This window comes from Squalius cephalus (assembly GCF_949319135.1).
Source record: "Squalius cephalus genome assembly, chromosome: 8".
In the NCBI taxonomy this organism is placed as follows: domain Eukaryota; kingdom Metazoa; phylum Chordata; class Actinopteri; order Cypriniformes; family Leuciscidae; genus Squalius; species Squalius cephalus.
The window spans coordinates 39,398,837-39,426,652 of NC_137129.1; the positions used below are offsets into that span (position 1 = coordinate 39,398,837).

Sequence of the window (27,816 nt, forward strand, 5' to 3'; positions counted from 1 at the left end):
AGGTTGTCTACCAACCAAACCAATCCAAACCAGGTTATCCAAGGTGGTCTACCAACCAAACCAGGTTATCCAAGGTGGTCTACCAGGTCCAGCAGATGAAAGCCGATCTAGATCAGCTAATGAACATAAACTACCAACTAGAAACCATGAAAAACCAGCTCCAAACAATAGTTGGTTTTAGCAGGATCTAGCAAGGCAAATAAAACCCAATCTACTTCCAAATACTTTCAAAAACATTTTATTTGAAACATACCAATACACAAAGTGTTGTTCACATGCGTAATAAAATAATTTATGCCTAGTATCAATGTCTCTCTGGCTATGACAGTCATCCAGTGACTAAAATGTGACTGAAAATGATGAGCATCACCAACAATTGACATTCCTCTGCCAGTTCCTCTACTGCGCCGGCCATCCAAAAATAAACAAGTGATGAACGATAGAAGTCTATAGGTCATAGCATGAGTACAAATCACACCAAAAAATACCATTTCAAGTCTGTATTTTGGTTTCCAATTTACATAGGTGAACCTCACGAAATGGTCTGGGTAACTTTTTAACCAAAATCACAAGAAAAAAAATATATTTTATAGTTTAATATATATTTTGCATAAACCAAATGAAGCCTGTTTTTTTTTTTCTTGAGACCATTAACGGTTTAAATGGAAAAGTACACTTAAAAGTGTAATTCATATGCCAGTTTTTGTCATTTTAAACTTCATTTAAAAATATTTGCATGAAATGGAATTGTAAGTGATTTGTTACTTTATGGAATTAATGAGAAAACGAGTGTGTCATAAAAATAACATCAGAATGCAAAAACTTTTTCCTATATATTTTTTTTTTAGTTGGAATAAGCCCAGCCAAGATCTTCTCAAGATTCTCTTATAATATTCTCTACTTCCTTTAGCAAAGCAAACAAACAAACAAACAAAAAAGAGATTAAAAGAAAGCAGTGTGTGTTGAAGCTGGTTAAGAGTTGAATTATTGCACAAATTCTTTAAATCAGATCATCAGATACAGACCCAGGTAATATGTATTGTACACTGGGCGCATAGACATGTTATCAATGCAAAAAATGAACTGTCATTATATAATACACCTATCGTGTAATCCAGTCCTGTCGACTGTGTTTGAATGTGTTTGTTTCGTCAGAACAAACACATCAATACAGAATCCAAACTATATATTCAAACATACGTCCTATAAACGGCATTATTGGCCGTCTAATTAGAACTTTCAACAGCAAAAGACGATCTCATTCAAATCTCTTCCGACACTAAATATGCACCTTTAACCGGTATCGTCAGAATACATACCCATCATCGCTAACCAGGATCAGACACTGTATGATGAGTAACAGCTATGGCTTAGAAAGAAGTTGGTGGGATGATGGACAAATTTATGTAACCATTGATGCTTGTTGCATGTTTGTCTGATTAGATGGACCTCATTTTCTGGCTACAGAAGGTGGGTGACTAGTGTGACATTACTTAATATTTCATTTTTTTTTAACCTCAATACCCATGAGATGAAAAACGCAAATAAAATCTGGAAATTTAAAATTTGGCGTACTTAGCGGGATGAGAACCAGACATCGAATACAACAATCTGGGGTCACTGCAACATAATTAGATCAAATAATGACAAGCAGGAAACTGCATTTACAACAAGTTTTTGGAAGTTTCGCAGTGGTGACGAACTGCAAGAGAGCCGCTTATTATAGATCTCTGCGCATTGTTGCAAATCCAATCAAATCTGGACAAATAGAAGGAGGAAGTGTGTTCAATACATTATATTTAGCACTACACATTTAGTTTGAGGTTCTCGCTGCTGGAATAACAAGGAAACTACTGAGCCGACAAATAAAAGCTTATTTAGATATTGACTCCATGACAGAAGGAATACTGAATTTTCTCTATTGCTTTTAGAGACTTTTTTTTTCCCCAGGCTAAAAGTGAAGGGAAATACCAGAGTAATATTCAGATGGCTAGCCCTGACGTGTTAAATAAAAGACCAAAAAATAAAATAAAATGTAGAGAATCAAATTTAAAAAACCCACACAGACATAAATCCCTTTATAAAAGCATCTCTCTCTATGATAGTTTGGGGTCTTCAGGTACGGAGGACTGGAAGTCGAGGAGGGAGATGGTGGGGTCTTCGGATGGTTCGGAGCCGAAATACGAGTCGTCCTCCAGCTCCAGAAGGATGGGCAGGTCGGTGTCGCAGGTCTCAGTCGTGACCGGGTCGGGAAGAATCACGGGCTGAGCTGTGTACTGGACCAGTTGCTTGCCTGAAAGGACATTTATTTTTGCAATTTCAGTTGATCATGCTATTGGCACCAAAACCCTTCACACCACAAAATATCTGTCTTTGTGTTTAAAGGAGTCATGACATGGATTTTTTAATTATTTTAATATGTTCCCTGAGTTTCACTTATAATGTCAATAAGATTTTTTTTCACACAAAATAAGCACACATACATATATGTACATATACATATATGTGCAAAAGTCTTAGGCATTTTAATACCCCCGAGTCCGTCTGTGATTACATGAAGAAACAGAAAAAAACGAGACAGACTAAATCCAGAAGAACTGCGGGAACGTCTCCAAGATGTTTGAAGAAACCTTTCTTCATGTAATCACAGACGGACTCGATGATGGTGAGATCAGATCATACTGGCCTGTTGTCAGACTCCTTGTGCATACACAAATCTCACTGGATTATTACAATTAATGGCAAAAAGAATGTTTGGAAATGTAAACTGATATTTCCTACTGACACACTACAGCAAAATATATAAATAACTGACTTAAAAACATTTTTTGGTGGATATTAACATGCCTAAGACTTTTGCACAGCACTGTATATACATGTGTGTGTGTGTGTGTGTGTGTGTGTGTGTGTGTGTAAAAACACTTATTTTCAACCCTCATTCTGACCCTCTGTCAGCCACTGTAATGATTAGCTAATGCCATTGTATAGGAAACAGTGTCAACGCCCACTCGCTATTACACACGAGTGTTTTGAAAACATTATCTGTATAAAACTGTCATTTACAGACAAAGCATTATGATCGTTTACTTATGATTTGTGATGAGGCTGCTGTCAGAACCAATACAGCTTCATCTCAGTCAACAAAAGCTGCTTTGCGAAATCTCCATTACACTGTGTCTCGTTTACAAGACAAATTCACAGTCAAATGCTCCGAACAAACATATAACCCTCCGACGCGATACAGGACGCCATTAATATAAACCATCCACTTGATTCCGGTGCAGGGATCCTTCTGAAGTCTGTACAGAGACGCAAACGAGCAGTTTAAGCTAGACACGTCAACGCAAATGTTCTTTAACTCTTCCATTTCTCCTGTTATTGACTGATTCCAGTGTGTGATGTCAGAAACTGAACACGCATCGGTGTACTGTATCAGTGTAGACAGCGTCAGTGATTAGAGTGGCTTCTTTCTGCTTTTGACGCGATGCTCACATCCAGTGTAGGCAAATGTCAACTGTTCAGCAAATGAATGCCAGTGGGCGGGGCCTATGATGCGATGATGATGACTATTCATCGATGTCTTGCTCTGGAGGCATCAGTCATATGCAAATGTTTTTGAACTAATTTGTCATCCAATATCAAAACGAGCCATTTTTGGAGCTTGATTAAATAAATTATTTTATTACACTTTACGCTATGATGTTTTAATGGTACAAAGACCTAGCCTGGCAAGCCAGACCTACATCAAGATGTTAGGTCTGGCAACTCACCATAGACACGGCTCAATTTGAGGGGCGGGATAAGCGGCTGTCTTTCAAATTCCCTCTGCACGCAATAGGACAGCGCTTCACCCAACCAGAGCGTTTTCCCAACAGCGGAGCTAGTTGATAGATTCAACTTTTGAATCTGGCCGGCAAAACTACGAACACATCTTCCTTTTTTAAGAATGACTTAAGTGCCGTTCTTTGCTTTTTTCTCAAAGAAAAACTTAACTCCAAGTCCTCCAGAGTCGCGGCCAAAGCCGATTCGAAAGACTGTTCGCCAGCAGCAGCCATTCTTTGTTTTCAAGTAGCAGGGAACCGTCACAACTCTGTCGTCATCATGTTAAGCCCGCCCCACCTACTCTATACACGACGTGATTGGCCTGACCCAATTTAGGTTTTTCCAGCTCGAAAGTCAACGGAGAGTTGCTAGACTGCCCTGGCCGCAAAATAACTTTTGCTGCCGCTAGGGTGCGTCTAGATTTCTAGGCTAACAAAGACCTCTTATATGTCAAAAGATCAAGACAAATTTGATATCTCATGTCATGACCCCTTCAAAATGCAATAGATCCAGAATACCTGAATTTTCAGTGTCTGCACTAGATTCGGGTTCTTTCACTGGTTCAGGTGACAGAAGATCCTGGATCTGTAAAGAGACCGCAGATACAAGATTAAAAGACTAGCAATTTTTCAGATTTCTGCAGATTAAATGTTAACAGGGGTTGGTCATTTTAGAGAAAAGTCTGAACATTTGCATATGCTATACTCTCAATGTGCAATATATATATATATATATTTTTTTTGTTTCTAAAGTGAAAGTTAACTGCACGGACAGGCATGAATCTGCAATCTTCATCTGTTGTTTGAAACCACAGCAAATATTTTTCTGTTAAACAGATCAGACGGGTTTGTTTAAAGTCTTTACATTCTGTTCATTCTGTGAGCACCTTACAACAAAAAGAAAGAAATCAAACGTACACAAGCCAGGCTGTCCAGATCCACATCAGCAGAAGATGATGATGATGTGAAAATCTGTGAAACACAACAAACTGATAAGAACAACATCAAGAATACAGTGCTGACATACAGTAATATACAGTATAACTAATAAAATGAATTGCTATACACACACGAATCTAACTGACCCCACACTTTTTTGATAATTCTTAAAATTATATTCAAAACAATATTTACGTCAAAGAGAGGCGAGGTGTCGAAGTTGATGGACTGAGCATTGAGGATCTGCTGAAGGTTCTCTAATCCATAGTCAATGGTCTCTAGATGATCACTCAGTTCTGTCCTGAAAGAAAGAGGAAACAAAGAAAATGTCTCAAATGCTGCACACAAAGCAGACAATTCCACTCGCCAAAGCCCAAACAAATCTCACTTAATGATTACTTTTAAAAAAAGCAGCAGATAAAAATCAGCAAATTCATTTCAGCAATAACAGGAAGCATTTGAACACACTCCAATGAGAACAGGAGACAGGCCGGTCCCCAGAAAGATCAAAACTGTGGTGATGATGATGATGTTGTTGTCATAGAAAAAGCTGCTGACCTCATCACATTAGTTTCCAATCAGAGGTAGGAAGGGAACAGGGGTCAAAGGGTGATTGGGTAGTTTCAATGGGAGCACAAAACATGCTTCTTCGCCCAAATGCCACGACACACTTTCATGCCGTTACGCTTCTCAAATTAAACTCAGGAGACCCCGAACACCCTATTCACGCTCTCTACGACCTCTAACACACCTGAGCCCACCAACCGACCAATCAGCATTCAGCGTTTCTCAGGTATAATGGGGCAGAAATGAGCTAATGTTTATGGTAACCAGAGCTCTGGTAGTACAAGCTAAGTGCGGTTAGCATCTATCGGATCAAGCACAGCGTCAGACGTTCTGGGGACGGCTCGGCCGTCTGTAATGCTGACCCGGGAGGAGGCCTGAGGTGGAGAGCTGAGGTGGAGAAGCTGGAGAAAAGGCGAGAGATCTCAGACATCTGAGGATAACTGAAAAGACAGAAGCACAACATGGTACTGGAGACAGCAAGGGGCGCTACACACATCAACGGGCCTCTGCCACAGTCAAAAACAGGGGCCGCTTTAGCTGGAGCGAGAACTGGAGCCAATGCAGGCGGAGATGAATTACACATCTTCTGAATTGGGTTTTTATGAGTCCAGGTGTTTCGAAGCCACCAGACACTGCCGAATGGTTATACAGGTTGGCTAAGGTTGTAAAACTGCATTATTAAAAATATTTCCTCAATGAATGTTCTTGGACAAAGCTCAAACTCTTTTGAAAAAAATTATATCTTTTAATAAGCTCTAGTCTTAGATCTTCAAGCCAATCTGTGTGAAGGTGAACCAATATAGTTGCCAAAACCAGTTAAGCACAGATTAGTCCTAATTTTCAAATAATTACTTAATTTAGACTGATTACATTAGATTTGTACAGCAACAAACTCAGTTCATGTGGAGCCGTTTGGAACTTTTAGGTTTAGTCTTCAAGGGAACCCAATAGCATAATTTTGGCATTTCGTTCATGCTAGATAGTGCTGTCATGTTATGGGTTTCATTCATCTGCAAAAAAAAATCAAAAATCAATAAAGTATACATTCGCCTCCACTTTAATTACTTATAAAATAAATGAGGGCCCTCAAATTATGTGTCATAAGATGAATTGTCATTTGGAAATGTGCTGGCTCACATGAATATCTGGAAAAGTATTAGTATTAGTCACTGTGCCAGTCTGCCAGACTAAAGCGAGCAGCCAAATGCCACAAATAAGTCCGGCTGAACAGTTAGTTAAGAGCAAACCTTCTGCAGGACTCTTTAAAAGAGCAGCCGCTCATTAGTTTAACTTTTCTGATTTTGCCCATTAAAAAATTAAATACATTTTTGATTTGGAAAGAGTTTATCTAGAAGTGAAAATCCTGTCATTAAACACTCACCCATGTCATAAAAACTGCCTATTTTGTAACGCAAGGCAGAACGCATGGGACGCTCTTCCATACAGTGAAAGTGGATGGTGACCAAAGTTTAAGGACATAAAAACACCATAAAGTGTCAATGTAGGCCATTTAATTAATTCAATATATTTCAAGTCTTTTGGAGCAATGCGCTCATTTTGTGCGAGCACATAAAACCTTGCCTTCGGTTTCAAATCTCATTTGCGATTTTATTTACATGATCAAGTTCATGATAAATGTGAGAATTTTTGTTTGCATACAGTCGGAAAAAAAGAAGTCACTGCAGAAGAACAAAGAAAAGAAGAAACTGCCAACAAACTTTTGACTCTCACATGTATTATGAAAGTGCCATAAAGAGAGGCCACAATCCACTTTGACTTTATTGAAGACAGCATCGTCTTTGTGCTCCACAGAAGCAGCATGAAGGTGAGCGAATGATGACAGAACTTTCACTTTTGAGTGATCAATCCCAGCTGAAGCCATTATAGGATCACGCTAAGAAATCAGGCTAAGGGAATAAACTGGTACTCAGCAAGGGAAGTCTATCAACTCAAACTGAGCAGAGAAGCAGTGGTTTGTCTCTTCTGAGCCGATGTAAACATGTTGAGAAAGCTCACTTGTCGAAGCAGGCCACGCTCAAACACTTCTGCTCGTTGGGAGGCGGGGTCGGGGCGCTGATGGGCTCGTTCTCCTGAAGGATGGAATTGATGAAGGTTGTGGGGGAAAGGGGCGTGTCCACAGGTACACCCAATCCCGCCCCCACTTCCACTTCAACAGGACACACCTCCTCCACCTCAGGACTGTGGGCGGGGCTAGACGGCTCTTCCTTGATATGGACCAATGGGCTTGTTCTGTGATGAAAAAGAGAGGAGACTTTTTATAATAATAGCAATGAGACTTTCAAAGTCAATGCATTTGTGCATTTTCATAAATTCTCTTTCTATTCAATTAATCTATGCAACCATACTCTGATGAGGTTAGGCAATCGTAACAGATAACATACATATTTAAGAGTTCGATATAGAGGCAAAAAGGGTCATTTGATTTTGTAGTTTGCATAAAGAAAAGGTGTAATTCAGGACCATTAAGATTCTTATGGATTAAAGGAGAACTCCGGTCAATTTTAACATTGAGCTCATTTTTTTGTACATTTGGAGTGCTGTCAATACAGAGAACAACGACAAAAATCGGTGTTGCCTACACCGTGTTATCCTCTTTTTAAAATTTGCACCCTGTTGACTTCAATGGGGCAAGTTTTAAACCTGCTTTTAGCCTCTTAACATCCTTGATGTGTCATTACAAGTGCACAGGTCATGTGAGTGATTCCTTCAGAGTGAACGCGGGTAGATGTAGATGACTGCAGTAGATGTGAAAGATATGAATAAAAGTGATGTTAATTCAGCCAGCGCACATACCTGTATTTACATCCTGTTTTCGGTCAAAGTCCATAGTAATCGATTGTCGAGTTCACGCGCATTGGTTTAGTACCTATGATCATGCGCGTGAACTCGACAATCGATTACTATGGACTTTGACCAAAAACAGGATGTAAATACAGGTATGTGCGCTGGCTAAATAAATATCATTTTTATCCATATCTTTCACATCTACTGCAGTCAGATTGACCCGCGTTCACTCCGAAGGAAACACTCACATGACCTGTGCACTTGTAATGACACATCAAGGATGTTAAGAGGCTAAAAGCAGGTTTAAAACTTGCCCCATTGAAGTCAACAGGGTGCAAATTTTAAAAAGAGGATAACACGGTGTAGGCAACACCGATTTTTGTCGTTGTTCTCTGTATTGACAGCACTCCAAATGTACAAAAAAATGAGCTCAATGTTAAAATTGACCGGAGTTCTCCTTTAAGATATATGGAAAATTGAATGATCATAATTTCCATTACTTACAACTGTGATTTGCATTACAGTACTTCTAAAAAAAAAAAGTGATACAATAGTTTTTGAAAACAAAATAAAATGTTTAAAATAAATTTCTTGACCAGTTTTGCGAGATTGACTCATTGAGAGAATCTCAAACTTGCCTGTCTTCAATCCACTCCTCCGTGGCCACAGGGTTGGACTGCGCCAGTTCAGTGATGTCAGAGATGATTGGCCCTGTCTTCACAGGCGATTCTGAGGTGTAAACACCCGTTCCTGTGAAAGCTGTGCTGGAGGGCTGCAGACAAGAACACACACATTACACTCAACAACATCTGGTCATCATTGGTAAATTCAGCTCGCGGTTTGAGACCGAAGCACGCAGTACTCACAGAGATGGCAGGAGACGACTCGAGCGAGTACTGCCGAGAGTATTTGGGCATAGAGTGTGTGGAGCTGCCATCGTTCAACATCAGGGGCCTGTGACCAAACAGAACAAAGGAAAGAAAGAAAGAGAGAGAAAAATACCCCCAAAAAATAAAGAGGCAAGAGAAAAGGGGTGAATATCTTATAAATTTAAACATTTCACATACTGCAATACTACAGGTAAAGAGGACCTATTATGCCCTTTTTGAAAGTCTTGATTTTGTTTTTGGTCTCTATTAGAATAGGTTTTCATGCTTGAATGTTTAAAAAAACACATTATTTTCCCCATATTCTCCATTGTTGCAGCTCCTCTCTTCCCAGGCTGTCAGTAACGCTCTGTTTAGTTCCTGTCTCTATGAAGCCGCTCCTTCTGAAAAGCACAATGTGCTCTGATTGGTCAGCCGGACCAGTGCGTTGTGATTGGTCCACCACTTCGAGCGTACTTTGGAAATGTTACGCCCCTTATCATAACCTTTAGTTTCAAGTTACTAACTAACTCAACCAGGCCTCGTCCACTTTACAGCACATGCCTTGGATGGGAATTATTTAAACGAGGAATTTTGTGACGTGTTCGTTCCCAGAAGTAAACTCAAGACTTCAACGGAGGCGTTTCAGGGAGTTCAGAAACAGTGTCACACTGATATACATAATTACCTTTGAAGTGACTTTTTGCTTTGGAACATTGCAGACCTTTTTCAAGCTCAAACAGCAACATTACACACTAAAAGAGGTTGAAAATGTAAAAAAAGCATAATAGGTCCTCTTTAAATAGGAAGACAGCGACAGATATAAATGTGGATCAGTTTGAGTGTTTTAATCTGAGGTGGACTTGCATCTTTCGTTTCACTCCCAGGACTCTGTTCGACCGCGCAAGTGTGATCAGGAACTGAATGAGCTATAGACACAAAGAAAGAAATACAGCTTGACATGTGTTTAACTGACATTAAATATTTCCATTTTGTAAATAAAAGACTAAGACACACAAAGACTACCAAACAATTTTAAAAGTGTTTGCAAAATGTCACATCTAAATTTGTCATATTATGGAGGTAAGATGGGATGCTTAAGTCATTTCATGTTTAATTTCTAAAGGTTGCCTGTGAGGCTGGAATGAAATGCAAAAGCAGAAGGTTCAAATACTTTGAGGAACAAAAGTATGCGTTACTCTGAAAGCAGGAAAAAGTTCATCTGAGTTTACCTTATTGACGACTTTCTGCTGTTGAGAGTGTTTCTGTCTGAGAGTGGCAACTTCCCTCCAGAGCGCCTCATTCTCACTGCGGGACACAGACAGACCAGATTTAATCAAGTTTTACAGTTAAAATGTGAAATTTTCATTCAAGTTCTGATGTTTCATTCACGATGAACGAGAGCTCTAATCTTTGTAAATGTCACTGACTGGTGTTTTTTTTAGGGTGATTGAGTAAGGCCTGCTCCTCTTAAACTCGGCTCCCCTGACACTGATAAAATGCCATTTTAAGTGCGCTCACGAGTCCAATATGGCCAAGACACACGGCCTGAACACAGACCAGCAGAGGAACAAACGCACAGGCTAATACTGTACATCACACAGGTGTTAATGGAAAAATAACACAACAAAGTCAGAGAACTCCTATGAATAAAGGGGACATTTGAAATCATGAGCAATTTTTTTTTAAAGACACAAAAGCTAAAAATAAAAACCTGTGGTCTATGTACAGGCCTTCCATCAGGACAGCTGCGTTCATCTGCTTAGGAAGCGCAAAATATGTGACCCTGGATCACAAAACCAGTCATAAGTAGCATGGGTATATTTGTGGCAATAGCCAACAATACATTGTATGGGTCAAAATTATCGATTTTTCTTTTATGCAAAGAAGTAAAGAAGTAAAGATCATGTTCCATGAAGATATTTAGTAAATCTCCTACCGTAAATATATATTTTTGTGAGTGAATGGAGCACAATCACCAACATAAATGAACAACTTTAAAGGAGATTTTCTCAATGTTTTGATTTTTTTGCACCATCAGATCAGAATAGTTGTATCTCGACCAATATTGTCCTACTCTAACAAACCATTCATCAATGGAACGCTTATTTATTCAGCTTTCAGATGATGTATAAATCTCAATTTTAAAAAAATGACCTATGTGGGTCACCCAGGGTCACATATATGAAACTGTACCTGTATATATGTTTGTTTGATGGTTTATAATTTAGCATAATACCAGATAACACCGCTATAATCATGGCAAAAAAAAAAAAAAAAAAAAAAAAAAAAAAAAAAAAAAAAAAATTGTAAATCAATAACTAAACTATAAATGCATAAATAAATAAATGCATAAATAAATAAATATATATAAAAATAAATAAATATATATAAATATAAATAAGACAATTATTAGTCTTGGAGTCCTAAAACTTCAAATCACGACTATCAAATCAAAATATATCCAAATATATTTATATTATAAATAAATATATATAAATAAGTTATTGTACAAATTATAAATGACCAATTATAAATAGTGCAAATAGAAATATACACATGATAAAAGCTAAATATACATTTTTATTAGAGATGCACCGATTACAATTTTCTAGGCCGATTCCGATTTCCAATTTTTCATCGAGTTTGACCTGCCGATACTGAAGAAAATACTATTTCAGTCTTTCTACTTCAAAATTTCACATTTAATTCAATGTGTTGCTTACGGTTTTTCAAATTATTTGTGAAATTTGGGAGCAATTTCTGAGTGAAAATGGTTTCAAAGTAAATCCAATATTTTTCAGTGTAAAATATCAGGAAAATGAGGCACAGATGATGTGACTCATCTCTGGGACATCAGAGGGCCGTGGACTCCCTGCGGACGGGTCTCTTATATGGAGATTACGAGAGGACTCAGCTGCGTCTGTAAAACAGCTCTTTAAGAGTCCCTCCTCCGATCATGTGGCCTGCCCCCCCCCGCTCACCCCTCAGCAGATGGGACGGGGGTTTACAGGGGCAGGTGTGGATTCCTGTAAGCAGGAGGATGTAGACCTCTCTCCATTTACTCAGAAAGAGACACAAACTAGAGGCAATTTCCTTCAAAACATCCTGCACGCCAAAACAGGCTTTTAAAAAAGAACACAAAAAATATATATATATTTTTAAAGTTAACCATGAGTAACTGTACATCTTAAAATTCTGAAATAATTGAATTTAGCAATAAACGCATTATGAACGCTATATTTAATTGTTTGATGATATTTCACACTGAACTTCAATAATAACTTGATTTATGAATAGAGCCGCACGATTAATCACTAAAAGATCACAATCTTGATTCAAACATCTACGTCAGGGCTATTCAATTAGTTTCATTCGAGGGCCGCATTATCAAATCGAAAAGTTGAGGTGGGCCGGTGGGTTGGTTTGGGGGTTTAGCTTATTAATTGAAACATAACAGTTTCAATAAATAAGTTAAAGTAACTCTTAAAAAAGTGTGGTATTTACTTGGAAATGTGGTACCCAACAGTATGCAAATATATAAAACCATAATAAATAAAAACTTGATAATTTACAGCCGTGTACAACTATTTTCCTTGGAACAAATAAATTATTTATACAAACTTATAGCTGTTGGTGAGAAATAATAATTATTTTATTTATAATAGTTATGCTTAAATGAAAATATTCTGACAGTGAGACTTGTTAACCACAGGCTACTCACTCCCACTGTATAAAAAATGCCTAAACACAAGTTAAAAACTATACGCACCTTTACAAAGAAACTGACATCATTTCATAACAAACATTAATTATATATTCCTCTACCCACCTAATCGTTTTTTAAGGACTACAACAAACGGCTGGTAGGGACTACACAAGCTTCCTCCCGGGTTAGTGACATCACTAACCCTATAATTTACATAAACCCCACCCCCGGGAACAAGATTTATAGATTATCATGACAGAATATGCTAATCAATGACTAGAAGATAACTACACATACGCTACTTAAATTCAACTAACCATTCAGAAATGTCCTGTTGCTTCTACATGTCACTTCTTCTTGAGTCTCTCCATCATTGTCTGACTCCAGTTTGAACATGCACATGCATTCCAGTGCATGTCTGTGTGAGGTAAAAGGACAGGAGCTCTTGAAGCTCCGCCCCCTGTGCTGAGAGCAGCAGCTAATTTGCATTTAAAGAGACAGACACAAAAACGGTGTGTTTTTGCTCACCCTCAAAAAGTGACAATTTTAACATGCTATATAAAAATATCTGTGGGGTATTTTGAGCTGAAACTTCACATACACACTCTGGGGACATCAGAGACTTATTTTACATCTTGTGAAAAGGGCATTATACCAGCCCTTTAAAAATGCTGATTCATCAAGTAATGAAACAAGTGAAGTCTTTATAAGTGAGTCATTGAATCACTCATTAAATTTTTTTTAAAAAGTAATTCCTTCAAATTGATTAAATATTTTAAAACAGACTGCACCAATTAACATTTTTTCCAGAACCTCTAATAAATGTCATGTTATTTTGTTTATTCAGAATTGTGATAGGGGTGGTGTGGCGCAGTGGATAAGACACATGCCTTTGGTGTGAGAGACCAGGGTTCGAATCCACTGTGAGACACCAATGTGTCCCTGAGCAAGACACTTAACCCCTAGTTGCTCCAGAGGCGTGCGACCTCTGACATAATTAGCAATTGTAAGTCGCTTTGGATAAAAGCGTCAGCTAAATGAATAAATGTAAATGTAAATGTAAATGTGATCTCTCTTTTAAGCAAAAAAACTATTAAAAAAATCATGATTCTCAATCACGCCGCTCTATTTATGAATAAACTAGCCTTTAGTTTATACAAATACAATATATAAAAAAATATTATTTTAAATAAATATAATAAATAATAAATTAATTTAAATATTTTTTTAACATTACGTTCCTTTAAATTCCTTTAATTTGACATGTTAAAATCTTCAGCAGCCGTACAATCAATTAACATTAAAAAAAAAAAAAACATACTCAATAAGGTCCTGGAACATGAGATAGACTGACATTAATTTATTTAATTTTTTAAAGATGATTTGTCGGATTTCACAAATTTGTAACCAATTCAGAGGACTCATTATTGCAGGGGTGACGCTTTCATGCTGACATCATCAGTAATATTTAGCCTGCATGTACCAGCTGACCGCACAAACACGTGACCGAAACCCTAGAGACCCGTCCAGCTGTGAGAGTGAGAGGGACAAAATGCCTTTGGAAAAGCTCAGAGCAGCTGCCGAGCCACGTCACACTGGCGCGAGGACGCCTGGCCGTTTTCGAGCCATGACTAACAGGGTTGAAAAAGGTGAAGCATTAATGAGTGGCCACAAACCCGGCGGAGATTAACCCTCATTCACGTCCTAAGCGGAACACTTTGAACAGCTATTGATGTCAACCAAGCGTAACACTGGATGAGCACTAACCGCTTGGCTGACAACCAGCCAAATGCTACATCAGACAAACACGCACTTCATTAAAGGGATAGTTCAGTAGATACCTGTATGAGTTTCTTTCTTCTGCTGAACACAAAAGATGATATTTTGAAGACTATGGGTAAGCAAACAGTTGATGGACCCCATTGACTTTCATAGTATGGAAAAAAAATACTATGGAAGTCAATGGCTACTATCAACTGTCTGGTTTATGATATTTCGGACATCATCTTTTGTGCTCAGCAGAAGAAAAATGATGACAATTTTCATTTTTGGGTGAAATATCCCTTTTTAGTTTAGATACTAAACTAAACCAAAAGAGAAAGAGGAAGTGGAAATCATATGTTTTGCCAAACCTACTCTACCTGTTAAAAGTTTGGAATAATTTGGATTTTTTTGTTTTTGAAAAAAAAAGAAAAAGTCTCTTTGGCTCAACAAGGCTTCATTTATTTTATGAAAAATACAATAAAAACAGGAATATTGTTTTCTATTCGAATATTGTAAACTGTAATTTATTTCTGTGATCATCATTACTCCAGTCTTCAGTGTCACATGATCCTTCAGAAATAATTCTAATATGCTGATTCAAGAATGAATTTTTTCAGGATTCACTGATGAATAGAAAGTTAAAAAGAACAGCATTTATTTGAAATAGAATCTTTTGTAACATTATAAATGTCTTTACTGTCACTTTTGATCAACTGAATGTGTCCTTGCTGAATACATTAATACAATTTTTTAAAGGGCTGGTATAATGCCCTTTTCACAAGATGTAAAATAAGTCTCTGATGTCCCCAGAGAGTGTATGTGAAGTTTTAGCTCAAAATACCCCACAGATATTTTTGTATAGCATGTTAAAATTGTCACTTTTTGAGGGTGAGCAAAAACGCACTGTTTTTGTGTCTGTCCCTATAAATGCAAATGAGCTGCTGCTCCCGGCACAGGGGGCGGAGCTTCAACAGCTCGCACTCACACAGACATGCACTGAAAATTTCAAAACTTTTAGCATTTTATGTTCAAACTGGAGTCAGACAAAGATGGAGAGAATCAAGAAGGAGTGACAACATGTAGAAGCAACAGGACGTTTCTGAATGGTTAGTTGATGAATTTATGTAGCTTATGTGTAGTTATCTTCTAGTCATTGATTAGCATATTCTGTCATGATAATCTATAAATCGTGTTCAGGGGGCGGGGTTTATGTAAATTTTAGGGTTGGTAATGTCACTAACCCGGGAGGAAGCTTGTGTAGTCTCTACCAGTCGTTAGTTGTAGTCCTTAAAAACGATTTCTTTTGTAGTAAATATCTCCCTTTGCTTTGAACTTTGAGCATTGTAACTTTACAGATGTTGTTTATGCTCAAACAGCAAAATTACACACTAACTAAAGAAAAGTGAAATCATAATCAACCACCCCTTTAATAAATTGTAATAATATTTTACAAAATTACTGTTTTTACAGTATTTTTGATAAAATAAATGCAGTCTTGGCGAGCAGAATCGACTCTTTCAAAAACATAAAAAAAAAACACGTAATTATTCCAAACTTTTGACCGGTAGCGTAACGTGCTGCGTGACTTACTGTTTGAGGGTGCTGATTTTGGAGTCCATCGACTCCTGCTTGCCCTTCATGAGCTGGACATCTGTGATCATTTTAGACACGTCGTCAGAGTTGTACTTGATGTCCTCGTGTTTAATATTCGACACCTGCAGATGGACACAATGAAAACGTCAAAGATGGAGATATGCACTGCATGTGATTGGAGGGGTGAGAGGAGTCTGTCATGACCCGTTTCTGAACCCTCACGTAGTGGAAAGCATGTGCTAACGGTTTGATTTCCGCCCCTGAGCTGGACATTTGGACAGAGCGGGAGAGGAAAGACTATAAATCGGGAGGACTGGAAAGTGGCGGCTATCGAGCATCAGAGTGACGCCAGATTAAGTGCCCCAGAACCTCAGGCCTCTAATCCACACGTCTCCAGCTGGCTTCCTCTCAGACCTGCTGATTATCACAATCTGTCACCGAGCCAACGGGAAACAGGGACACCGAGGAAACCCGGCAGAGCACATGGAAACCATCGCGAGCAAAAACACTTTCGCTTAATTTGGTTACCCATCACCAGACTCGGCAGATCGAGAACTGGAAAAACCCAAACCGCAGATTTCCAGACAGAATTGGAGTGTTTTTTTTATGGTTTGGTAATTCCTGCCTCCATTTTCTCAAAAATTTGCACAAAAAAATATCTGATTTCATGAAATGTGCTTCAGATTTCATGAAAGAAAATTTCATTTAACACATCTAAACTTGATGTAATTACTTGTTCTATATATATTCCTTCAGTAATAGTATATATACTGTATCTACAATAAATAGGACATATAGTACAGGATTCATCCAATTCTGGATTAATTATAAATTCGATTAATCATTTCTGACCAGTGTTTATAAATAAGAATAGGATCAAATTTAGTTCATATAAAAAAAAAGAAGTCCATAAAATATGTTTAAAGATAACGTTAAATTTGACATGTAAAAAAACAACATTTTAAATATTTTGAAAATAATTCTGGACCCTAGTTTGAAAAATCTTTATTAAAAACCAGAAAATGGCAAAAATATCAGTCAAATCAATCAAGTGTACATGACAGAAAAAAAAATAGAGAAAACAGCAGAAGAAAGCCTTCTCTGCCAGCAGCACATCTACATTACAAACTACACGTGATGTTGGAAAAGCCTCTGCTCAGTAAGAAAACTTCATTTGTAATCCAACTTTATTAAGGTTTTCCCTGTGGGAGAATATAATTCTGGTAAATATTCATTTATAAGTGAAACACGAGCAGCAGGGAATCCCCCAAGAACCCAGACCAATTAATACCGCATTACTGGTCTGACATCAGAACTGTGTCCTAAATGAACTTCAGTCTGAGTGTAAGCTGCTTTGGATTTAAAAAAACCCTCAGAAATAACAACTAATTATAAAAACCTGGAGACCATTCGAAACTCAAGGTCACCGAGACCCATATCTCACAAACATGCTGCTCAAATATTCTCATATCGAAGACGTTCAGATGTTTCAGCAAGAGCAGATTTCCCCAAATAAATAAGAGAAGTTTCTACTTACCGTTGTTACCTTCCTCTTGATATTCTCCAGCAGATTCTCCTGTCCGCGGATGAAATACGGATGCTGGAATTCAGTGTCGTCTTTCTCCGGTTTTACCAGCCCTCCCTGTTCGATGTGGACAACTTTCCGAAAACCATCTACAAGAAAGACATTAACGTGTGTTATAAGCACAAATTCTGTCATGTTGAAAGGGACCTATTAGGCAAAATGCACTTTTATATTGTTTATGAACGTGTGTGTGTGTGTGTGTCTGCAGTGTGTGTACACAACCACCCTATTGTGGTAAAAATCCATCCACTCCGTTTGTTATTTTCCACATAAATCTGAAATAGTGTCTCAAAATGAGCCGTTCAGAAATATGCTCCAATGTGACATAACGTATGCTTAGGCCCCGCCCACAGAATCTGCCCTATTAGCTTAGCTCCTCCCCTCAGTGAGCTGTGCACAGTCCGCCATGTTTATCTCCTCGCCAGAGCATTTAGCAGCATTCAAGTAAGAAATGTATTCTTATTAAAGCTACTAAAGTTATTCAATCAAGAGAAGTGAGTTAATTTTTTTTTTTTTTTATCGTTTGGTTCATATACAGCGGTATTACGCTCCTGTCACTTTAACACAGAGATCTAATATACACACACAATATACGGACATAACCGACTGTGTTTAAGTGAACTTTGTGTATTTTTTACAAACTTGTGTGTATTTGACAGTTTAAGTGCAATAAGACTTAAAGGAGAACTTAGTTTAATACTCACGCAACAAGCTTTCTGTGCGTGCGCTTCAGATGTGTGCGCTCAGAAAACCATTTATCAGAAGTTTAAACTGATATGGCTTTAAAATGCAAATAATATACTTTCATGATGACAAAGAACTGCAATGTCACACGACTGAGATGAAAACCAATGTTTTGTTAGTTTTTGGCAGAGTATCCGGACAGAGGCACGTTTGTACAGGCTCCGCCCTTTTCTGGAAAGTGGGGAGGGGAGAAGCAGCTCATTTGCATTTAAAGCTACATGCACGAAAACAGTATGTTTTCACTTCAATCAAAAAATGGGGACTTACAACATTTTATAATGATCTGTGGGTTATTTTGAGCTGAAAGTTCGCAGACACATTCTGGGGACACCTGAGACTTATATTATGTCTTGTAAAAAGGGGCATAATAGGTCCTATTTAAATGTTTTCTGTTTACAAATTAATGAGACATCTAGAAAACATAAAACAGTTAAAATGTGAAAAGTGCTCTATGAATAAAATGTATTATTAACAATAATACAATGATTCTAATCAGCTGAAAATGACAATACAAATAAATTGACTTGACAGAATATATTGACTTTTCATGTTGACTGTGCACGCAAAAGTTTAGAGTGTTTATATACATTTATTCTAAACATTCAGGATGTAAAACGAATTATTATGTATGAAACATCATACATATTGTCTAAGGTGCAGAGCATAATGACATCATCTGGGTTGGCCGATTACCGGTAGGTCTATTTTGTTGTCTAAATGTACAAAGGATTAAACAGACTAGTGTTGTCACGGTACCAAAATTTCAGTATTCGGTACCAATACCAGTGAAAATCCACGGTTCTCGGTACCAATTTCGGTACCAAAGGGTTAGAAATAAATAAATTCTTTGCTGATACTTCCTCGTCATCATGGAGAGCGCAGTTTGCACCGTTTCAAAAATAGTCGATCTCCAAATGCAAATGAACTTACTCTGAATTTTAGTATTGTTTTTATATGAGGATCCTTTTTTAAATACAAGGTCAATATTGATTTTCACTAATGACACAACAACAAATTATCCGTGAATTTATCTGGAACGAATATTTAAAAGCTTTCCATCTTTAATCGCCTCATGTAACGTTGCATTCGGAGATCGACAAGTTTCTCCTTTCCACAAGCGCTTGCTTGAACATAGGCGTGCCTGGAAAAACGAGCGTGCCGCGACCCCTTCACGGTGGACGTCACAGGAAAATTCTAAGTTTGCAGTGCGCATGTCGGGGTCAGAAAGTTCATTCCATCCCATTGAATTGTGGGTTAACCAGAGAATTTATCGTCAAGAAAAAATGCCTACTTGTTGCGTCGTGGACTGTGAAAATCACACCAGTTGTGGAGTCAAGTTTTTAGCTAAAACAAGTTTATTATGGTTCTGTTCCCGTTCCTATGATGGCAAAGACAGTGCATACCCTTGACACAATATGCCGGTCTAATAGCCGCACCATTTTTCTGACCCCATGCTGCGCGCGCACCTAAACCTAGGCGTTCGATGTTTACAAACATTGAAGGGGTCTATTATGAGCGCGCTTGCCACGCGCCTACATTTAGAATAACGAATCTGCACGCGCAAAAAATGCGCTATGTGTCTCTTTCCTCCTTTATTATCAACAAGTGGATTTACAGCCATCACATCAGCAGCACCGCCGGTCGCCATGTCTCAGCACTTTAATAAAGAGGACGCGCAACTGCACGCGCTCAGTGCATGCACGCGCATCAAGGAACCGGGTTTGAACGGGTCCTCGGTACCACCGGTACTTAAGAAAACTTGGTACTGTGACGTTTACATTTTTTTAGTACCGACTTGGTACCGAAGTACCGGGTCTTTTGACAACACTAAAACAGACTGATTCTGTTGTCAGGCTGCTCGTATACTCACACATATTGAGCTGGCGAACAAAACTGGCCATGTTGTTGTGCTTAAAGTATTTCGGCAAAACCTCTTTGGAAAACCTTCCTTGGTCGAACACATGAAAGCTGGTGCCGTTCTGAAAACACATCAGAAATGATTAAAACAGTGGCTCTTGGTTTCACAGACAAGGTTTAAAGGGATAGTTCACCCAAAAATGTAAATTCTGACATTATTTACTCATCCTCATGTCGTTCCAAACCCGTAAGACTTTCGTTCATCTTCGGAACACAAATGAAGATCGTTTTGATGACATCACAGATTTCTGTTCCTCCATTGACAGCTACGCAACTACCACTTTGATGCTTCAAAAAGTTCATAAAGAGATCTTAAAGAGCCCCTATTATGGATTTTTGAAAATTACCTTTCGTGTAGTGTGTAACAGCTCTAAGTAAATGAAAACGTCCTGCAAACTTTTAAATCTGAAAGTTCACCGTATATAAAGTTATTGTCTTTCAAAAGTAGGAGTTAACTCTGAGTCAAAAAAATGTATCCTTTTTCAAACGAGTCATAAGCAGTTTCGTTGTGACGTCAAGAAGAAACATTAGCATATTGCGCACGCAGACACCAGGGAAAACTTGAACGCTCTCAAACCTGCAGCTGATTCCTGTGGACACTGGACCAATGACGAGCATGTGAAGAATCAGTGGTTAAAATTCATCTTTACCATGATATCACAGCAGTATAATCCTAAACTTTTGCTGTGTTCCCTTTATTTCACTGACGACTGCTTCTCAAATCTCAGAGTTCAATGTAGGATTAGCAAACCGCTTGCTCTTGAAAGATGGTGTTCAAAATACTTAGTTTTGAGTTTTATATTGTGTAGGTCTCCTGCTTACTGGCTAACTCACGTTATCACTGTCTTACTGAAATACTTCTGCTAATCAGTTGTGGGCCACTATTACCTAAAACTGTGTCTATTAATGCAGATCGTCTGTCGTTCTCACTACTTTGAGGAAAGATTACGCATGGAGCAAGATTTGTTTTACCAACGTTTATGTTACATCAGTCATTCACGCTAGAGCTCGTCTAATGTATGCACTGTTATTGATACAGTTTCCATATGTTCACCGCAATAAATTAGAAAAATACTCAGTAAATAATTAAGTAGGCCTATAAGTAAAATAATCGGTTTGTTGATGGACATGCACTTGTTAATGCTGATGGTGAGGAAATACAGTTGCAACATCTCATAATGTACCTCAAACTGAGAAGTGCATCACTGAGAAACACTGAGTCCTGCTCGAGTCGTCCTTGAGATGGAGGATCGGGTTTGAATTCTTCAAATATTTCATCATCGGACTTGCGCTCGGATTGATATGGTAAAATCGACGTCATTGTTCGTTAATGTCTTTAGTTTACGGTGTAGGAAGCCTCAGGACAGCTGACATTGTTATAGCAATGGACATTTTTGTTTAAGATGCGAGCTGTATGCAGTAAACCAATCACAACAGACTGAACTATCTGGCCAATCAGAGCAGTAAATGTGGTGATGTGCAAATGTATAGCCTATTATGAGAAAATAAAACAGTTTTTTGACCTTTGATGCATGTAAACCTGTTATAGGAGACTCCAAAACAACATTAGGAAACTTTAAAATAGCATAATTGGGGCCCTTTAAAACTAATCCATATGAATTGAGCGGTTTAGTCCGAATTTTCTGTAGAGACTCGATCACTTTATATGATCAACAGATTTAATTTAGGCTTCGATTCACTTATAAACATTCATCAACTCACACATCAGTTGTGGTAAACGGAAGCTCAAGCATGTTCGCGTGACATGGGAGAACCAGTGAGGTTAATTCTCGTGTTACGCATCAAGTTTGAGCTTCATCAAGAACCAATGAGGTTCATTCTTGTGTTACGCAGCACGTTTGAGCTTCAGCAAGAACCAATGAGGTTAATTCTCGTGTTACGCATCAAGTTTGAGCTTCATCAAGAACCAATGAGGTTCATTCTTGTTACGCAGCACGTTTGAGCTCCAGCAAGAACCAATGAGGTTCATTCTCGTGTTACGCAGCACGTTTGAGCTCCAGCAAGAACCAATGAGGTTCATTCTCGTGTTACGCAGCACGTTTGAGCTTCAGCAAGAACCAATGAGGTTAATTCTCGTTACGCATCAAGTTTGAGCTTCATCAAGAACCAATGAGGTTCATTCTTGTGTTACGCAGCACGTTTGAGCTCCAGCAAGAACCAATGAGGTTCATTCTCGTGTTACGCAGCACGTTTGAGCTTCAGCAAGAACCAATGAGGTTCATTCTCGTGTTACGCAGCACGTTTGAGCTTCAGCAAGAACCAATGAGGTTCATTCTTGTGTTACGCAGCACGTTTGAGCTTCAGCAAGAACCAATGAGGTTCATTCTCGTGTTACGCAGCACGTTTGAGCTTCTACAAGAACCAATGAGGTTCATTCTCATGTTACGCAGCACGTTTGAGCTTCTACAAGAACCAATGAGGTTCATTCTCGTGTTACGCAGCACGTTTGAGCTTCAGCAAGAACCAATGAGGTTCATTCTCGTGTTACGCAGCACGTTTGAGCTTCTACAAGAACCAATGAGGTTCATTCTCGTGTTACGCAGCACGTTTGAGCTTCTACAAGAACCAATGAGGTTCATTCTCGTGTTACGCAGCACGTTTGAGATTCAGCAAGAACCAATGAGGTTCATTCTCGTGTTACGCAGCACGTTTGAGCTTCAGCAAGAACCAATGAGGTTCATTCTCGTGTTACGCAGCACGTTTGAGCTTCTACAAGAACCAATGAGGTTCATTCTCGTGTTACGCAGCACGTTTGAGTTTCAGCAAGAACTAATGAGGTTCATTCTCGTGTTACGCAGCACGTTTGAGCTTCATCAAGAACCAATGTGGTTCATTCTCGTGTTACGCATCACGTTTGAGCTTCAGCAAGAACCAATGAGGTTCATTCTCGTGTTACGCAGCACGTTTGAGCTTCAGCAAGAACCAATGAGGTTCATTCTCGTGTTACGCAGCACGTTTGATCTTCTGCAAGAACCAATGAGGTTCATTCTCGTGTTACGCAGCACGTTTGAGCTTCTACAAGAACCAATGAGGTTCATTCTCGTGTTACGCAGCACGTTTGAGTTTCAGCAAGAACCAATGAGGTTCATTCTCGTGTTACGCAGCACGTTTGATCTTCTGCAAGAACCAATGAGGTTCATTCTCGTGTTACGCAGCACGTTTGAGTTTCAGCAAGAACCAATGAGGTTCATTCTCGTGTTACGCAGCACGTTTGAGCTTCATCAAGAACCAATGAGGTTCATTCTCGTGTTACGCAGCACGTTTGAGCTTCATCAAGAACCAATGAGGTTCATTCTCGTGTTACGCAGCACGTTTGAGCTTCATCAAGAACCAATGAGGTTCATTCTCGTGTTACGCAGCACGTTTGAGCTTCAGCAAGAACCAATGAGGTTCATTCTCGTGTTACGCAGCACGTTTGAGCTTCAGCAAGAACCAATGAGGTTCATTCTCGTGTTACGCAGCACGTTTGAGCTTCTACAAGAACCAATGAGGTTCATTCTCGTGTTACGCAGCACGTTTGAGCTTCTACAAGAACCAATGAGGTTCATTCTCGTGTTACGCAGCACGTTTGAGATTCAGCAAGAACCAATGAGGTTCATTCTCGTGTTACGCAGCACGTTTGAGCTTCAGCAAGAACCAATGAGGTTCATTCTCGTGTTACGCAGCACGTTTGAGCTTCTACAAGAACCAATGAGGTTCATTCTCGTGTTACGCAGCACGTTTGAGCTTCATCAAGAACCAATGAGGTTCATTCTCGTGTTACGCAGCACGTTTGAGTTTCAGCAAGAACTAATGAGGTTCATTCTCGTGTTACGCAGCACGTTTGAGCTTCATCAAGAACCAATGTGGTTCATTCTCGTGTTACGCATCACGTTTGAGCTTCAGCAAGAACCAATGAGGTTCATTCTCGTGTTACGCAGCACGTTTGAGCTTCAGCAAGAACCAATGAGGTTCATTCTCGTGTTACGCAGCACGTTTGATCTTCTGCAAGAACCAATGAGGTTCATTCTCGTGTTACGCAGCACGTTTGAGCTTCTACAAGAACCAATGAGGTTCATTCTCGTGTTACGCAGCACGTTTGAGTTTCAGCAAGAACCAATGAGGTTCATTCTCGTGTTACGCAGCACGTTTGATCTTCTGCAAGAACCAATGAGGTTCATTCTTGTGTTACGCAGCACGTTTGAGTTTCAGCAAGAACCAATGAGGTTCATTCTCGTGTTACGCAGCACGTTTGAGCTTCATCAAGAACCAATGAGGTTCATTCTCGTGTTACGCAGCACGTTTGAGCTTCATCAAGAACCAATGAGGTTCATTCTCGTGTTACGCAGCACGTTTGAGCTTCATCAAGAACCAATGAGGTTCATTCTCGTGTTACAAAGCACGTTTGAGCTTCAGCAAGAACCAATGAGGTTCATTCTCGTGTTACACAGCACGTTTGAGCTTCTACAAGAACCAATGAGGTTCAGTCTCGTGTTACGCAGCACGTTTGAGCTTCATCAAGAACCAATGAGGTTCATTCTCGTGTTACGCAGCACGTTTGAGCTTCATCAAGAACCAATGAGGTTCATTCTCGTGTTACGCAGCACGTTTGAGCTTCAGCAAGAACCAATGAGGTTCATTCTCGTGTTACGCAGCACGTTTGAGCTTCATCAAGAACCAATGAGGTTCATTCTCGTGTTACGCAGCACGTTTGAGCTTCATCAAGAACCAATGAGGTTCATTCTCGTGTTACGCAGCACGTTTGAGCTTCAGCAAGAACCAATGAGGTTCATTCTCGTGTTACGCAGCACGTTTGAGCTTCAGCAAGAACCAGTGAAGTTCATTCTCGTGTTACGCAGCACGTTTGAGCTTCAGCAAGAACCAATGAGGTTCATTCTCGTGTTACGCAGCACGTTTGAGCTTCAGCAAGAACCAATGAGATTCATTCTCGTGTTACGCAGCACGTTTGAGCTTCATCAAGAACCAATGAGGTTCATTCTCGTGTTACGCAGCACGTTTGAGCTTCAGCAAGAACCAATGAGGTTCATTCTCGTGTTACGCAGCACGTTTGAGCTTCAGCAAGAACCAGTGAAGTTCATTCTCGTGTTACGCAGCACGTTTGAGCTTCAGCAAGAACCAATGAGGTTCATTCTCGTGTTACACAGCACGTTTGAGCTTCAGCAAGAACCAATGAGGTTCATTGGTTCATTCTCTTGTTACGCAGCACGTTTGAGCTTCTACAAGAACCAATGAGGTTCATTCTCGTGTTACGCAGCACGTTTGAGCTTCATCAAGAACCAATGAGGTTCATTCTCGTGTTACGCAGCACGTTTGAGCTTCAGCAAGAACCAATGAGGTTCATTCTCGTGTTACGCAGCACGTTTGAGCTTCAGCAAGAACCAGTTAAGTTCATTCTCGTGTTACGCAGCACGTTTGAGCTTCAGCAAGAACCATTGAGGTTCATTCTCGTGTTACGCAGCACGTTTGAGCTTCCACAAGAACCAATGAGGTTCATTCTCGTGTTACGCAGCACGTTTGAGCTTCAGCAAGAACCAGTGAAGTTCATTCTCGTGTTACGCAGCACGTTTGAGCTTCAGCAAGAACCAATGAGGTTCATTCTTGTGTTACGCAGCACGTTTGAGCTTCCACAAGAACCAATGAGGTTCATTCTCGTGTTACGCAGCACGTTTGAGCTTCAGCAAGAACCAGTGAAGTTCATTCTCGTGTTACGCAGCACGTTTGAGCTTCAGCAAGAACCAATGAGGTTCATTCTCGTGTTACACAGCACGTTTGAGCTTCATCAAGAACCAATGAGATTCATTCTCGTGTTACACAGCACGTTTGAGCTTCAGCAAGAACCAATGAGGTTCATTCTCGTGTTACACAGCACGTTTGAGCTTCAGCAAGAACCAATGAGGTTCATTCTCGTGTTACGCAGCACGTTTGAGCTTCAGCAAGAAACAATGAGGTTCATTCTCGTGTTACACAGCACGTTTGAGCTTCAGCAAGAACCAATGAGGTTCATTCTCGTGTTACGCAGCACGTTTGAGCTTCTACAAGAACCAATGAGGTTCATTCTCGTGTTACGCAGCACGTTTGAGCTTCCGTAAGAAAATTTGGACTAAATCGCTCAAAGCATATGGATTAGTTTTAAAATCCCTTTATGAACTTTTTGAAACGTCAAAGTGGTAGTTGCGTGGCTGTCAATGGAGGAATAGAAATCTCTCAGATTTCATCAAAAAGATCTTGTGTTCTGAAGATGAACAAAAGTCTTATGGGTTAAGAATTATATGAGGGTGAGTAATTAATGGCAGAATTTTCATTTTTGGGTGAACTATCCCTTTAAGACTACTCCCAAACTAAAACGCATCTTTGAGCTGTTTTAATTGAAAAGCAACTTGCACTGTCATAGGCCTATCTTTGAAATATGTCAGTGTCGTTGTTTTGTCTCAAGATGCACACCAGTAATATTAGGCTATTTACATTTATAAAAGCTACTTCTAAACAAACTGAGGCCTAATCCTGGCTTACTCTAAGCCATGTCTGTGAAATCTGACCTAAGAGTTTAGTAAACAAACAAATCAATGACAGAACTACAAAATGTCAAAAGATTCTGAGATAAAAACGGTGACCTAAAAGATCTGTAGTCTGTCCTGACAGTCAGCCTAAAAAAACAAAAGCACCAGGCAAATCCACTTATAATAGGCTACTCCAGATTTAGACAGGATACAAATATAATTAAATCAATGCTTTATACATTTTAAGAGTCTAAACTGGCTCATGACGATTGAATCTAAACTAAAAGACGGATCTGTAAACTGTCTCAAGCCCATTTAGCCCAAGTATCATCAGGGCCACTTATTAATAGAAGGCAAAACAACAGTAAATTCAGGATCCAGCGCCTCCATATCAGAGGTTATTTTAAGACGTACTGGTTTAGGCCTAAATTTGCTCATTTCATAAGAATCTAACTATAATCCAGAGCTGTAAACCTTCCCCAAACCACCTGAAACCCAAAGCCAGAACTCACAGGACTCCAGCAGATTAACGGGTCTGTGTCCGGATCCTCCACCAGCGTCCACAGTTTGGTCAGAAACGCAGGTACGTTGTTGCCCGAGACTATTACCCCTCCAGGGCCCACACTGTGATACTCCATCAGAGACAGTTTAGTGATGATTTCTGACGACGATTAAATCTCTATACTGAGTCACTGATGAAGAAGAGCAGAGTTACAAACTAAAAGTGTTACTGAACGAACACAGACTGCGCTCTTTAAACACACGAATTTGATTATCTTTCCCCCTCAGAGTGTCCGGATCCCGCTTAAAGAGAGATATTTAACATAATTTAATCTGCATAGGTGTTTATGATGGTTCAGAAGGAGTGGAAATTTCCGTTAAATACACATCGCGACGAAACTGCGTAGAAAACAAGGGGCGCTGATAAGCGTCGCGCTATAATGACGCAATTGCGACGCCTGTTTAAAATATCGCACTAATTTAGAAA

At 39.3% G+C, this 27,816-nt stretch overlaps 1 protein-coding gene across 2 annotated transcripts; it reads right to left on the bottom strand.

Moving 5' to 3' along the window:
- Window positions 1–222: 222 nt before the first annotated feature.
- Window positions 223–27,789, bottom strand: hsf1 (heat shock transcription factor 1). 2 transcript variants are annotated; one of them, XM_079879732.1, is made up of 14 exons: window positions 27,341–27,789; window positions 20,264–20,372; window positions 17,602–17,738; window positions 16,062–16,186; window positions 10,231–10,306; window positions 9,866–9,927; window positions 8,999–9,086; window positions 8,771–8,904; window positions 7,344–7,577; window positions 5,690–5,767; window positions 4,956–5,061; window positions 4,740–4,793; window positions 4,341–4,407; window positions 223–2,293 (listed from the first exon to the last, which is right to left on the bottom strand). In XM_079879732.1, the coding sequence occupies exons 1-14, from the start codon at window positions 27,464–27,466 to the stop codon at window positions 2,097–2,099; spliced, it is 1,593 nt and encodes a 530-aa protein (XP_079735858.1). In that variant the 5' UTR covers window positions 27,467–27,789; the 3' UTR covers window positions 223–2,096. The 2 variants fall into 2 exon arrangements, with proteins under 2 accessions (XP_079735858.1, XP_079735859.1); XM_079879733.1 differs by lacking the exon at window positions 5,690–5,767 and having other exon boundaries at window positions 27,341–27,771.
- Between the last annotated feature and the right edge of the window lie 27 nt (window positions 27,790–27,816).

Coding starts and splice junctions, on each gene's coding strand:
- hsf1 (XM_079879732.1), bottom strand. CDS start 27,466: ATGGAGTATCACAGTGTGGGCCCTGGAGGGGTAATAGTCTCGGGCAAC. Junction 9,928..10,230: donor AGCAGAAAGTCGTCAATAAG/GTAAACTCAGAT, acceptor TTGTGTCTATAG/CTCATTCAGTTCCTGATCAC. Junction 5,062..5,689: donor CACCTCAGGCCTCCTCCCGG/GTCAGCATTACA, acceptor TCTTTCTTTCAG/GACAGAACTGAGTGATCATC.